Source organism: Seriola aureovittata, chromosome 1 (assembly GCF_021018895.1).
Source record: "Seriola aureovittata isolate HTS-2021-v1 ecotype China chromosome 1, ASM2101889v1, whole genome shotgun sequence".
Classification (NCBI taxonomy): Eukaryota; Metazoa; Chordata; class Actinopteri; order Carangiformes; family Carangidae; genus Seriola; species Seriola aureovittata.
In genome coordinates, this window is record NC_079364.1 from 19,082,085 (window position 1) to 19,096,330 (window position 14,246).

The 14,246-nt window shown below is 37.8% G+C and overlaps 2 protein-coding genes across 2 annotated transcripts in view; one reads left to right on the forward strand and one right to left on the reverse strand.

Annotated features, from left to right (window-relative positions):
• Positions 1-946: 946 nt before the first annotated feature.
• Positions 947-7,089, reverse strand: rnaset2 (ribonuclease T2). Its single transcript, XM_056383654.1, has 10 exons — positions 6,935-7,089; positions 5,737-5,814; positions 5,497-5,551; positions 4,274-4,323; positions 3,827-3,884; positions 3,544-3,608; positions 3,086-3,199; positions 2,814-2,859; positions 2,576-2,650; positions 947-2,404 (listed from the first exon to the last, which is right to left on the reverse strand). The coding sequence occupies exons 2-10, from the start codon at positions 5,805-5,807 to the stop codon at positions 2,234-2,236; spliced, it is 705 nt and encodes a 234-aa protein (XP_056239629.1). The 5' UTR covers positions 5,808-5,814; positions 6,935-7,089; the 3' UTR covers positions 947-2,233.
• Positions 7,090-9,944: 2,855 nt separating this feature from the next.
• The window catches only part of myom2b (myomesin 2b), a 31,330-nt gene continuing 27,028 nt past the window's right edge, over positions 9,945-14,246 (forward strand). Inside the window, exons 1-2 of the mRNA XM_056380106.1 lie at positions 9,945-10,059; positions 12,825-12,928. Coding sequence (XP_056236081.1) covers positions 12,846-12,928 — 83 coding nt within the window. The 5' untranslated portion in view covers positions 9,945-10,059; positions 12,825-12,845. The remainder of the gene's footprint in view (positions 10,060-12,824; positions 12,929-14,246) is intronic.

Below are 14,246 nucleotides of genomic sequence, written 5' to 3' on the forward strand. Positions count from 1 at the left end.
ATACTTGTGGCTCAGATTCTGTGACATTACAACAGAATTCAATGAACTACAGAGGACAGCAATCAATGCTACAATCAATGATGATGACAGAAGCAAGCACAGCAATCACTGAGAGTACAGTGTGATCTGGTTGATCAGTGGGCGTGTGTGTGTGTGTGTGTGTGTGTAGGTACTTGGATCTGTCACATCAGCAGCTTTGCAGAACTGCAGTGTTACATAACCATAAAGAGAGAGAGGGAGAGGGGGGAGGAGGGAGAGAGAGAGAGAGAGGGGTAGAGGAAGTAGAGAGCGGGAAGTGGGAGAAATGGGGGAGATTTTTTTTAGATGAAAGCAGGGGGTAAATCAGGACTGCTGCTCTACCTGGGTCAAGCATCCATGATTGACCTGGGCTTTAAAATATGGTTTCACATTCTTCATCCGAGGTGAAATCACCTCCTATGTTTTAGCTGTGATCCTCAGACTTGGAACGTCACTAAAGACAGAGCTCATAGGGCTGTTTGCATGTGTTTTGACAGGATTTGGACCACATTTAGAGTATAGCTGGCACATAGTTTCGAAGCATTTTAGCACTATTGAAAATGTAATCAGATGTGTTTAGTCAATCTGCTGTGCTGTGTTGTGGGAGGAGATTCAGGATTATGGACTGGTGTCTTTGTGCCGGTAGGATTAAGGCTCTGTAAGGGGATCACAACATTAATATTCATACACAGAGTGGGTACAGAAAGACAGACAGAACTGAAATATAATACTGTTACTATACTAAATTACACTACATGCAAGACAGACTGAAGATGCTCGTCAAAACCATCTTCTTACTTCTTTTTCTGTATTTGCTCACCGAGTTCTATTTATAGGTTGGATTCACTTTCAATTACATAAATTAAAATACAAAGATACACTTCACCAATATTGCATGTTACATAATGACTCACTGATGACTACAGGGTAGACTGACTAGATATTGAATGTTTTATTGACATTAAGTACAAATGTCCATCTCAGTAATTTAAAACCACAGCATTTGTCCACTGTAGCTGTGATTACAAAAATCATTTTACAAAAAAAATAGTAAAAACCAAACAGCACTAACAGAAAAAGCCATTGTACAAATCTGTGGGGAGATTAAATAGTGTTTACCAAAACATTTGCTACATCCTCAGCGTGGAACCTATGTGCAACCATGGGTCATAAAGAAAGTGTAGCTTTCATTCTATACCCCATATATTTACTTTCTAGTCTAAAAAGACTATTTTTAGACTAGAAAGCAAATAAAGAAAGTAATATAGTTTTAAGCTAACAAATGTGATAACAGTATCTTTCAGCAACACAGACCTAACCAGGCCAATAGCACAACACTGACTAATGTCTTATGTACTTGGCAAACATCACAGGGTAGCTAATGATAACTACCTCTAGTTTATAATGCCTAAAAGATGTAGATGTTGTTACAAAGCAGCAGTGAGGGTTTAAAAATGATGGTCATTTCCCTAAAAGCCCTCAAAAATATGTACCTTACCCAATATTAGAACACTTTCTTTTTTGATGCATTGGATTAATTTAGTTATAATGCTGAAAAGCATTTATGTAACAACTAAAATCCAATCAACCCCCAGGAGAAAAAGATGGCAATCAATAGGTGGCACATAAGCACACAAATCTGGTACAAATACAGCCAGCAGAGTCACAACACATGCACTGCGGTTTGACACCTACAAAATCATGAAAAAATTAAGTTTAGAGTCACCTGTAGAAATACAAATACCTAGGCTCTTGTCTCTTGTTGTGTCCTGGAAAAACATGCTGTGCACTGTTGGACTCATCTACTAGTACAGCCAGGAAGGGACATAATGCCATTAAAGCGCTACGTAGTAGTGGAGTGTGTGTCTGTGTGTCCTGGTTTTTGTAGGATATAAAAAGAACAATGCACTTAAAGGTGATTATTTTCAAGTACTAGTCCCAGCCAGCATTTTCATGAAGTTGGATGTTTTCATTCTACACTGATTGCGTGAGGCTATTTTTGACATACATTATCATTAAAGCTGTGGTCATAGCTTATGTGAAGCCTGAGAAAAATACAATTATAGTTAGTAGGTGTGTGTGTGTGTGTGTGTATCCTAAATTACAGTACAGTTGGCTGGTAAACAAAGAAAGCATTTATTTTCTGTCTTTGTGTAAAAGTGTGTAAATGTATGGTTGTAGTGAGCTGCTGCATTTCAGTTTGCACGTTTGTGTTTCATGAAAGAGGTGGGTAGTAAACTGGCTTATCATGGTCACACACACTGAACCCAGATGCCTTGTCAACAGCCATGAGCTTGTCCCAGTTTCCCTGTTTCTCACAGTCCAGGAGGGTGAAGTCAGGGTTGAAACAGATCTCAATCTGCCCCAAGATCTGGGCATCAGCATTCTGTCAAAAACAAACACATACCATTTAACAATCAAACAGACTGTCCCAACATCTGAAACACAGCTATATGTGACACAAAAATGAATATAAATATTTCTGACAAGTAGGACCATGCAAGACACAAACAGCAAATTATAATTTCATTATCTGAATGAAATTACATATTTATACCTTTGATGGGTGGATACATTGGATCTTTGGTTTAACTCCGTAGAAGTTCTCTATGACACCTTCAATTTGTGAAAACTACAGACACATTAGCAACAGAGAGAAGAGTAAAAGTGAGAGACAATAGTTGCAACATTATTATTATGAGGCACTTTAACACCACAGATTAATCGCTACGTAACACTACTACTTGAGATTCTAATAAACTATAATTTGATGTTTATAATATAAATAGACCTACTGTGTAGTATTTTTCTGAAGGGATGATGTCAAACTTCCTCAGGATGCTATAATAACAGAGACACAGATTTCCATTTGAGGCTTTGAAGTGTTGATGCTTTTCTCCAAATGACAAAAGAAAATAAGTATAACAGTAGTCACTTTCTGTGAACTACACTGTGGGCAGCAAATATGCCCAGGGTTGACAGGAATAATGGAATATCAAGACAATACTAAGAACTAGAAAATGAGACAGTGGTGTATGGTGTATGTGCACATGTACATATTCCATACCCATCCATATCCACTTTGTGGTACAGTTCCAGAGCCTTGCTGAAGTATTTATGTTGACTATTCAGAGATGGCGCTCTGGCTGCACATGTACCGTGTTTGTGCCACTCGTACTTCCTATTGAAAGAGACAGACAAACAAGTAGCAATGAGTTTTACTATTATAATGTGCAAATGTATTATAATGTACAAATTAAATATCTCTACTGGTCTATAAAACATAGGAATGAAAGAATGGATAGTTGACACATATCAGCTCATAGTGTGAAACGGTTTAGAATCTATGTCTCTTGCTCCTGACATCTATGAATGTAATCATGTAGATAAAGTTAGATAAAGTTAGTTAAAATTAAAGTTTTAAAAGTCTCATAGTCTAGTCCCATCTTTAGAGAGAGTAAACATATCTGTAAAATATACTGTATCCTTCTACTACTACAATCAGCACTATTATAAATACAATACCAGAAGCCAGTAGAGGCGGGGTGAAGCAAGTCAGGCCAACTTTTCTCCATGTCAGGAAGCAGGTCCTGAAAACAAAAACACATTGGTTTTATCTTTTGGTATTTGGTCTGGAGAAAAGCATGAAAAAAGGGTGAAAATGCATGTCGTGCAATGCCTGTTTTCTTTCTTCTTGATAAATTAAACTACAGATCGAGAGTTTTAACAATTACAGTAAGAAATTAAAAGACATTTTTGAATTCTACACTTAATTATAAAGACTCACTCAGCCTGACTATTATTATACCTCTATTTGAGAAGAGTTGAAATGCCATGAAGAGTTGCAATCAATCCCTTTATCTGGCCTGGAAAACAAATTCACAATATTAGACATCACTGCAGCAATGAACAATGAAAGCAACGATGACTGATTCAAATGCTGTTCTGCCATGTGTTGCATTTCTTCCCATTTTAATGTACAACTAGGTGCACTCAGTTTCCTAATTAGTTTAATATATCTCTTTTATTCTTATACCACACATGTTTAACATTTTGTAATAACAAAAGTAAATACATTTACTTGTAACCACTTTTCTTAAGTGGTAATACCTTTCAGGTAGTTGTAACAAGTAACATTTACCATGCTGAAAAAAAGGCAAGAACACACCCTTATCTGATTAAAACACACACACACACACACACACACACACACACACACACACACACACACACACACACACACACACACACTTACCACAGTCCATGTAGTGTCCAGTAGCTAATGTTGGGATGACAATGTTCCATCTGAAATTTGAAAAAAAATTGTATTTTACTCCATCTGGACTCAGGTGGCTGTATCTCATTGGGCTGAAATAAAAAACTCTTTCATAACCCCAATGAAGGTACAAGAATAAAACAAAGGTAGAAATGAAAACCTTAATTTTGGGGAGTAACTATTAGGGCTGCAACTGATGACTGTTTCTACTGATTCATTTTATTTATTCTTAGATGAATCAACTAATTGTTTTGTCTATAAAATATCAAATATAATGAAGATTTTCAGTGACAGGAATCCATGATGTCTTAAATTCATTGTTTTGTCTGACAAAAAAAAAAAAAGTATTTAGTTAATATAGGGAAACAGAAATACCAGCACTTTTTTCTAATTTTAGTATCAAAGTTTAGGTGTGTTAGGTGACATGGTACTCAATAACTGAAGTGATTGATGAAATGAACAATCAATTTGAGAAATTCGAAAGTGCCATAGCAAAAACTTTGACTGAGAATACAAGCTATTAATAAACAAAATGAGACCTGAAACAATTAAACGGCAAACCTAAGGGTGTGTTCAAGAGCACAAAATAAGGAACGTAGGTCACATGTTTATGGGATAGTTGAAACTGCATACTCTTGTGACCGTACATGCAATGTGGACTAATCAAACCAGACTGCTGACACACAACCAGTCTGTTGACTCAGATATCATATGATATTTAGGGACTAAAAGTTGAGAGAGATGTGGTGTACTGGTAACATTCTGGGGACATATCAATCTTAGAAATGGTTACTATGTTATTCAACAATTAATCTGAATTGTTGGATAAATAGTTATCTATTTACACTTCTCTTAATTTATCGCAACATACAGTATATTAGGCTAACTCTTAATCTCAACCTATACAAAATAGCCTAGAAACAATAAGTCATTTCTGTTTTTAAAAAATGGGTTTTCACTTTAGCATACAGAACTCATTTTAACCCATGTCTAACCTGTAAGAACTGAAACCTGACTAATCACATTACCAAGTGAAACAGAAGACTGTCTTTCACTACTAATCTTGATTCACTTAAGTATTAAACTGACATGTGACATGTCAAATTGTATTCTGTGATCTGGCTGATTGTATCCTTAAAAAGGTCAATATGTTTAAAAATAAATAAATAAACAAATAAAAGTAAAGGCAGGGAGACACTCACAACGCAGAAGGTGCTAGGCCAATGGTGGGTCAGGATCAGTTTGGTCCACATGTGTCTGAAATACACAAACATACAATCATTTCTTAGTCCAGTTTGTTTATTGTTTATATAGCATGACAATGACACATTATGTACTTTGAGCTACATGTGAATTTAATAGACATACAAATGTGGAAGCAAAAAATAGCGATACTTATCAGACCATCTTCCACTACACATATATTATTTTGCTGTACTTACGGGGATGAAATCACAAAGGCAGAGGACAGGGTTGCTGCCAGGCAGAGCAGAAGAGGTGAGCAGAGCCTCATGTCTGACCTAAAACAAAATAACAGACTTGTCAATAAAACCCCAGGTTTCTGATAACATCCACATTAAAACCACATACAGAATGAAGAGACATTTGTGTCTGTGGAGAATTTGTGCATTGCACCAATATGAATTGTTATAATCATGGATTTTGATTAAATCATGTGTTATAAAACTGTAGATGTTTGACTGGTTCACTTAGAAAGAGCAGGCAGGCGCACACAAAGAGGAGAAAAACAGGTAGTGGTTTTAACTGGAGGAAGTGAGTAGCAAAGACGACTTCATGTGACCACTTAATTAGGTAATACAGAAAAAAACCTTTAACCCAGCAGTCTCTCCCTCAGATGCACAAAACAACAACATTGCATGCATTTGAAACATCATGCCTGCACATGTTAACTGAGCCATTTTAGCAAATATTCCCCTAATTCCCATCAGTCATCGAGGAGACGACTCTGTTGACAAAACAATGCTGCAGTATCATGACCTAATTCTGAAACTGACAACAGTGACTGGGACAGAATAGAAAGTTCTCAAGATGTGCTAATATGTGTTAACTCAGGCTAAAGATCTATCATGGTGTAAATGTGCAGTCGGTGGCAATACGACACCACACAAACCGCGGAGGACGTGCCCTGCATCAAGCAGCAAAGTCAGCAACAATACCGAAGACTTACAGTGTTTATCTACGTATTATAGCTGCTATTTCAACACTGCAGTGCAGTTCACAATGCAGCAAATGTAGGAAAAGAAGAACTGGTGTACAACAAAATCACGTGTATGTTTGTGGGACTGTTTTTAAAGACATTTTGAGGAAAGGTCTGACCTGCCCGGTCGATTTAGCGCATAAGTTAACAGATGTCAACGGGCGACTTTGAAGTAAACGTTCAGGCACAAAACATTAACATGTTTTTCTGTAACTTCATCTAAAACCTTGAGTACGTACAAACATTTGTGAAAACGCTTAATGTGCTGAGGTCAAAACTCGACATAATGGGGGGTTAAACATTAGCAAACTGAACTATCGACTCCTGAGTCACGGCAAACCACGTTAACAAGCAACAGCGTCCAGTTAGTAAAACTGAACCACGGTTGGTTTTCATAAATATATTCTTTATACTGGCCTCACCTTGTGCCGGATATGTTGCAACAAAAAATCGTACTAGTTTTCCGGACGCCAGGCAGTCTCTCATTTAATAAGATCAGTTAACCCGGTTAGCGCATATACTCAGGATACAGTACCAAGGCTGTTGTTTATGTCCCACAACCAACCGCTTCACTACCTACCTGTCAGCTCAGCCAATCGTATGCGCCGCAGACGTCATGCGTCATCACGTGCTAGACATGAGTGGGTTGCTTGTTCTAATGCTGTGATCCCACCGGCTGCTCCCTATACCGAGGCATTGTACTGATGTTTTGAAAGAAGGTTCGTTGATGTAAAAGTGTGCGATCGCCCCTTTCAAGAAAGTGGCTGTGCATTGTACAATTAAACTCAGTGGGGTTTATTAATAATAAGTTTAGGTCATGTTGTTGTTACATTTAGTTTCATATCGCAATTATCATAAAGATTTATTACAGCGCCATCAGCTCTGGAGATCAGTAATTCAGATCTGACAGATTTATCAATTCTCTCAAAAAAACACAAAAAAACACAATATAAATGGTTTTGGAAAGACTGTGCCTAACGACAATTCTGTGAACAGCTTCAGTGAAGCATAAGTGAAGCTGTATTCATAGAGTCAACAAGGTGAAAAGAGACTTAATTTCTAGCCAGTTATTTTAACAGGGTGTTCATCAACTGAATAACACAAAATAAAATGATTATAGCTTTGAATTTGAATTTTTGGGTTACTCTGTGCATTAATTTTACAGCCCCTGTAATATCTGGTAAGCTTCCCTCCTCTTTGCCTCTAAGCTCAACAGAAAAATCCAAGATCAAAATAATTCTTGTGTGTGATGAAATTGATGTATTCTATATGGTATTTTACAGAAACAGTCAACTAAATGTAGCCTACTGTATGCCTTCTTCATCTTTCTTCAATTGAAGACAAATATTCAGTCGGACATTTCACTTTGTGAAGTGCTATGCACTAATGATTCTTAATTTAAAGTTAATCGGACAGGCCTGACTTATTAAATGTATGAAGTGCCCAGGGGTTCCTTTTAAATAATGACTCATTATAAGCTGATGTGTAAAATTAAGCATGTCATGACGGTTAAATTAGAGAATTCATCTTGCTCTGTCTCCAGGGACTGCAATGTCAAAAACTAACTGGAATAATCAAAATTTCATAATATCCAATTGGAAGAAACAGATATTGATTGTAGGCTTTTTTTTTTTTTTTTGCAAAGCTTTTTCTTCATTGGTTGTATTACCCTGTAGTCCTAGCTCACCAGCATCTCACTGTCAGCCAGAAACATAATGTACTAAAATTATCACTGGGCTTCGGTTAGAAAGTGTACTACCACATGACCAATAGGGGGCTCTTTTCAACCACAGACAGATGTCAATCCTGTTTTTACCACAAACACACACACACACACACACACACACACACACACACACACACACACACACACACACACACACCAAGGTGCAAAAAAGAGAAAACAAAGATTACTAGTGAAAAGGGGAACAATGACTCTTGACTGATTGATGTTTATAAACCTTTTGTAAGACATTCAAGCTTCATTATGAACAAGTTATATGTCTCCTGTGCCTATTTGGTTTTTAACACAGGGCCTAGCTGACTCCAGGTGACCTGTCCCTTTCTCTAATCTCTGAACAAAATGCTAACCTCATGCTTTTAATGAACGTTGTATTTCTAATTTTCAAGCATATATCACATTATTTGGAATTTAATCTTGCTCATGTAAAAATGTCAAATATTATTGGGTAGGTGATGGGGATGGGACCTTGTAAGTCCAAAAACCGAGGATCCTGAGTTTTGTTTCTGGTGAAGGTCAGCCTCTGTATATTTATTCCCGAAAAAACTCCTGTCGCCCATTTCTCTCTTTCACACTTTTCTGTCCGTCTGCGTCACTCACACATCATACAGTCCTCTCCAACCCCTCACCCTGCCACGCTCTCTCTTTCCTTTTCTCAAATATAACTCCATGTTTTCCCATCATATAATTTCACCTCAGATGTGAAATGTGTTTCACAGCTCCTCCACTGTCAGGAATAGTCTAGCTGTAACTGTAGCTAGTTTTATAAATAGGCTCTGGCCAAAGTTCAGCATGCGACACAGTGTCTCAAGACGTTTCTGAGTGCAGAGGGAGAAAGATCTTGGAGAGCGACTTCAGCAATATCTAAAGTCCAGATAGATTTAACTGTATAAATGAAAAAGCTGTGTACTGGGGCTATGCAGCACTGTTGAATTGTACCGCATTATACAGAAGGATGTTTATATTATTTTGTCCACCCATTTAGGCTAAATAACAGAAACACCTCTCTGTATAATGCAATAAAGTTCAACAGCACCACAAACCACATCCTCCAAAATCACACAGTTAACTCAACACCTGTCTAAAACTATTTCATTAAAAACTAAACATCATAACCTTCATGAGGGGAGAATTTATTGCAGGACTGTTGTATCAGACTGTATTAGGTTTTAGCTGGGTGTACCTAATAAACTGCCACTTGAGTGTATGCTGCCTTTGCAAAATTCAGTTTAAAACAGATTTTTTTAGGAGTGTGATGGTGCACGTTGTATAAACTCTGAAATGCTGTCTAAAATATGTTTTGTTATTCAATAGCTGTGCCATTGTGGTTTGGGAGAAATAAATGTGACCAGCCCGCTGTTAAACCGGTACTTGAGAACGCTCACCATATTGCTTCCTATTCCATAGAGCTAAAAAAACAGCTTGTAAATGCCCCTCACCCCCCACCCCCCATAACATCACCATGGTCGGGTTGTTTGTATTGTCTAGATCAGATGGTACACTTGAATAACCAGCTGTTGAGCATCAGTTGGTAAGATCACATGCCAGAAACCAGCAGTTGCGCTGACATGGCTTCCACTAAAAACTGTAATGGATGAAGTCTGTTAATCAAATAATTCACTAATTCTAGCAACCCTGAGTCTTGAAGGATACTGGTTATATATAGGCAGCTCTCTCCTTATAAGGCTTCGGGGAGAGGTAGGTGGGGGTCGGTTGGAGACGGGTGCTGGCCTGGTACTTGGTTTAGGCTGACTCCCTGTGGATTCAGGCTGTCAACTGAAGTCACTGCAAAGGAAATCTCAAGGGGTAAGAAAAATCAGTTTTTATTCAGTTTTCTATTGCCATCCGTCATATCTCCTCAGCTTTTTCATCTACTTTTTATTTCAAACCCAAGTGTAGCAGGTGGGATCAGTGGGATGGAGGTATAGAGAGCAGATTAGGGCACGGCCAGGGGATGGTGTATGGCTCCTCACCAAAGCTCATAATACTCAAAGTGATGAAAGATAGGATTTATGAGTTAAAAAGGATGTCAAGCAAATCAGTTGGAATCAATGGGATAACCAGTGTTTTGAGAATAATGACAGTAATTGTCTTGTCTGGGACAAGAGAGACAGCAGCTATGTGTATGTGTTTATCATAGTAACACTGGCAATTGGTTAAAATGGACTCAGAGAAGAGAGACAAACTTGGTAGGGACACATGGGACTGCTGCTTCATTGGACAAATTGCTGGTGTGTGCCTCTGGAACTTTTATTGTACTGACCTTATGCTCACTAACAAATCTTTCCTCTTAAAGTAAGAAACTTTAATGGACATTGAATGAAGATGAAAATGGACATTATTATTCCTTGTCACTAGTTAGAGCTCAAGTAATCTGAATAGCAACTGTTCGTGATCAAGCTACAGAATTATAGAGGTTTGCACGGTTATGGTTGAGAATTTTACAGGTTTACTGTTACAGAGAGAGCAGCTCAGGTGTCATTTGGTATTGGCCAGACTGACAGAGGCAGAGGACAGCTACTGGGGTGTAGGTGTAGGACGGTTGGGACCAGAATACGTCCTGTCTGTAGTTTACTGCCTATTTATTTTGGGAGCACAATGTCTTCTTATTTGTGTTGTTTTGGTCTTTCATTGTAAACCATTTCGTTTCTTTAATGTTTACCTGAATTTCTAAAATTATTCATAGCATTAGTGATACTGACCTTTTCAGTGGCAACTATGCATCCATGTGAATGGGTATGAACTTGGACATATAAAAGAGTAATCATCATATTTTAATCTAAACTCTTCTGCTGCACAACCACATGATTCAGCCAGGGAGTTAACAGTCATTACTGACTTAAGGAGTCAGAGGTTAGAGGTCAGGGTTTAGAGCGTTATGGTGTAATCTATCTGCTTGACTGACTGCTTGATTGACAGTTTTGGGACATTAAAAGTGAGTCAAACATGGCTTTGGCTATAGTTATAGTGACCCTGAAGCTGGGGAGAGTGTTTCAAAGTTGTGGAGGAAGGAATGTCTTTGCCAATGCAGCACGTCTCAGTAGCGTTCAGGGTGAGGCAGGGCAGGGGAAATCGCTTCATGTTTCATGTGACCTTATTTCTAGTCTCTGAAGATTTAGGTGATGTAAGGCAATTATGTTTCCTGATATGTGCATGATGTAAGACAAAGTTATACTCTCGCTTTGGTGACTGCACTGTAAGAGGTCCACCTAATAAGAAAGAGTACAAATCATTTGGAAATGGAAAGCTGTCATCACCGGAAAGTAGATTTCATTACATAACTCCTTTACTGTTTAACTATGAAGATGCCCCCAATGCTAAGCAGAGTGTAAATATGCATGTAATCAAAATGTCTATCATTGCTTAAGGGGTGAAGATGGCCTTGGTTATGTAGTGTGATACTGTGGACAGTAAAGTGGAGACTCATGTACTGCTAGTGTGGTATGTCACCTTACAAACTTTTTTTTTCAATTTTTATATACTTTCGTGTATGTGGTGCAAATCAAGGTGATTGTTCTGTTTCTTAATCTATGGAATGCTATAAAAATGAGGGATGCACTTTCTAAAATGCTCAGTGAGAAAGAAGGCCTTTATACCTGCTGGGTAATTTTGTTTTTTAATATTGGAGGAATTCAAAAGACTGCTGCAAACAGCCGTGAGATAGCCAAAAGTCTTTTCTTTGATGACACATTTGAAGAAAGTTAACTGTCAGTAATATGTGTGTGTGGCAGCCTTTCTTTCTTTCTTTCCTTTCTTTTTGTACCAGTAGTAATATCATCAGTGTGGCAATCATGCTATGTTATGTCTCAGTTTTGCTGCTCGTCCAGGTTTTGTGAATAATAGAAACTTGTTATGAAGAGACCTATACTTTCACAGAGCTCACACTCCATCACTATCCTTCAATGTTTAATTGCTTTGTTTCATATACTTGTCTTGTGGAAAGTGGTAAATGACAATATTTACAGTCCACCACTGTTATAAATAAAATATACAGTAAGTGCTAGTGCTGAATCTTGAAGGACAATCTTTGGTGCGGCTGCACTGTCCGTTGTGGTTCAAGTACATTACTGGTCCAACAATAGTCAACATCCATGCCTTTTGTTTATGCATACGTTCATGTGTGTATGTGTTGGTCTTTAAATCAGTATAGTGTCACCTTGTCATTGCTGAAGCTGCCAGTAAGACTGCCTTGTTTGTGAGCATGTGTGTGTTTGGGTGTGTGACAGCTATATGTGGCTAAATTCCTGGAGGGCTTTTCTTTCTGGTGATGAGGCAGTAAAAACAAATATACCGCTCATTATTGTTGCCAAACATTGTTGCAAAGCATAGAGTCATTAACACAGAGAAAGACAGCATTTTGCTGCCAAATGCTCCAAATGCTCCTCTACATAATGAACCATGTCTTTTCTTCCTTACATTTCACAGCATAATCCTTAAGGGTTGGTAGCCCTCGTGTTTGTGTGTGTTGGTGTCACTGTTGCTGGTCTGACTTGAAGGTGGAAATATACTGTATTTTGTTTAGAATTTGTGTGTGTGTGTGTGTGTTTGTGTGTGTGTTGCTGGTCCAACAGGTCCGTATCTACAGTGTCATCATGTCAGTGTGGATCAAACGTGGGAATTACAACCATGAGTACCACCACAAACAGAGCCGATATGTGGTTAAAGAATACAGCAGGTACAGGACAGACTCTAACAACAATTACAACTAATACATTAAGCTAATGCAGGACTTGCGTAGTTCTAATATTATACTAATAGAAGTACTGTAACAGTAGTAAGCTTTGTCACTGCTAAACTTACAAATTCAGCCATGTTATAGTAACACGTAATAGTAAGGCTAACCTGGTTAACATTAGGCTAACATCAAGACCAAACTAACTGTCAGCTGGCCAAGCTGAACCAAGCTGAATATGTGGACGTATTTTTCACACGTTCATCTTTTAAATCTATATCAGGGCTTTTTTTTTTTATAAATTGATTTGTTATTGGCTACTATGCAAAAGTCAAAAACACCCAACTGTGCTCTGTTAAAACACTACAGTTACTACTATTTGCAATGCACAGAACTGTGAGTGAGTGACCTGCACAGTTTTAATGAAGGTCAAAGCTACTGATGCCTTTTCCATTGATACAATACAAAACATCATAGTGGTTTTAATGGTATAATAAAGGTAATAATAATAAACTGGATTGGCTTTACTAATTTTAAACCAGGGCTCTCTGGGAAAATGAGAATGAGATTATGTAGAAAAATAGCAAATGTTAAGTTTGGATTTTAATGACATTGTAACAACCTGTAACAAACTGGCTGATGTCAGTTCTAGGGAGTGTGGTGGTGGTGGTGGGTTTTAGTTTGTTTGTTGTTTGTTTAGTGTTTCTGTGTATGTTTGTGTGTGTGTTTTAAAAGGAGTGTCAACAGGTATTCTGGCTGCTGTTCTTCATGTCTGTACTTATCACTTCAAGTATCTTATTCTTGTCTCTGCTCACTTTTTCTTGCTTCTGTTTTATTTTTGCTAATAAGCAGCTAACCACCACACAAGTCTGATGTTCTCTGGAATGACGACTTAATAATTTTAACAAAGTGTTAAATTATAAATGCTAGATTCTTTTTTCTAATGGTGTGGGAGTGCTCCTGCTGTATAAAGCTTATTTCCTAACCAAATTTCAAACTCAAGTAAGTATGAAGCTTATGTGTGTGATGTGCCCTGAACAATGACATGTTAACTGTTGTATCCTCAAACATTTCTGGCACATTTACACAATCACTAGAGATTTTTTTTTTTTTTAATTTGCTTCAAATACACTCTTTCCTAGTTCTCTGGGCGAACATCTGTTCTATTCACATAGGTTTACTCACTTTCCTCTCTATAGCAGCACACTGAAATTTGCATTTTAGTTACATCCTAAAATAAGATGAACCCTCACAAAATCCAACAGGCTGTGTAAATGTCCGTCACCTGGCATCCACTTGAAACACAAAAACTTTTGACAAT

Bases quoted from the DNA above. Each gene is read 5' to 3' on its own strand.
- rnaset2 (XM_056383654.1), bottom strand. From the start codon at position 5,807: ATGAGGCTCTGCTCACCTCTTCTGCTCTGCCTGGCAGCAACCCTGTCC. The intron at 4,324-5,496 runs GTGAGTGTCTCC...TTCAAATTTCAG, and splicing joins GGCCTAGCACCTTCTGCGTT to ATGGAACATTGTCATCCCAA. The intron at 3,200-3,543 runs GTATTGTATTTA...CTCTTTCAATAG, and splicing joins CCCGCCTCTACTGGCTTCTG to GAAGTACGAGTGGCACAAAC.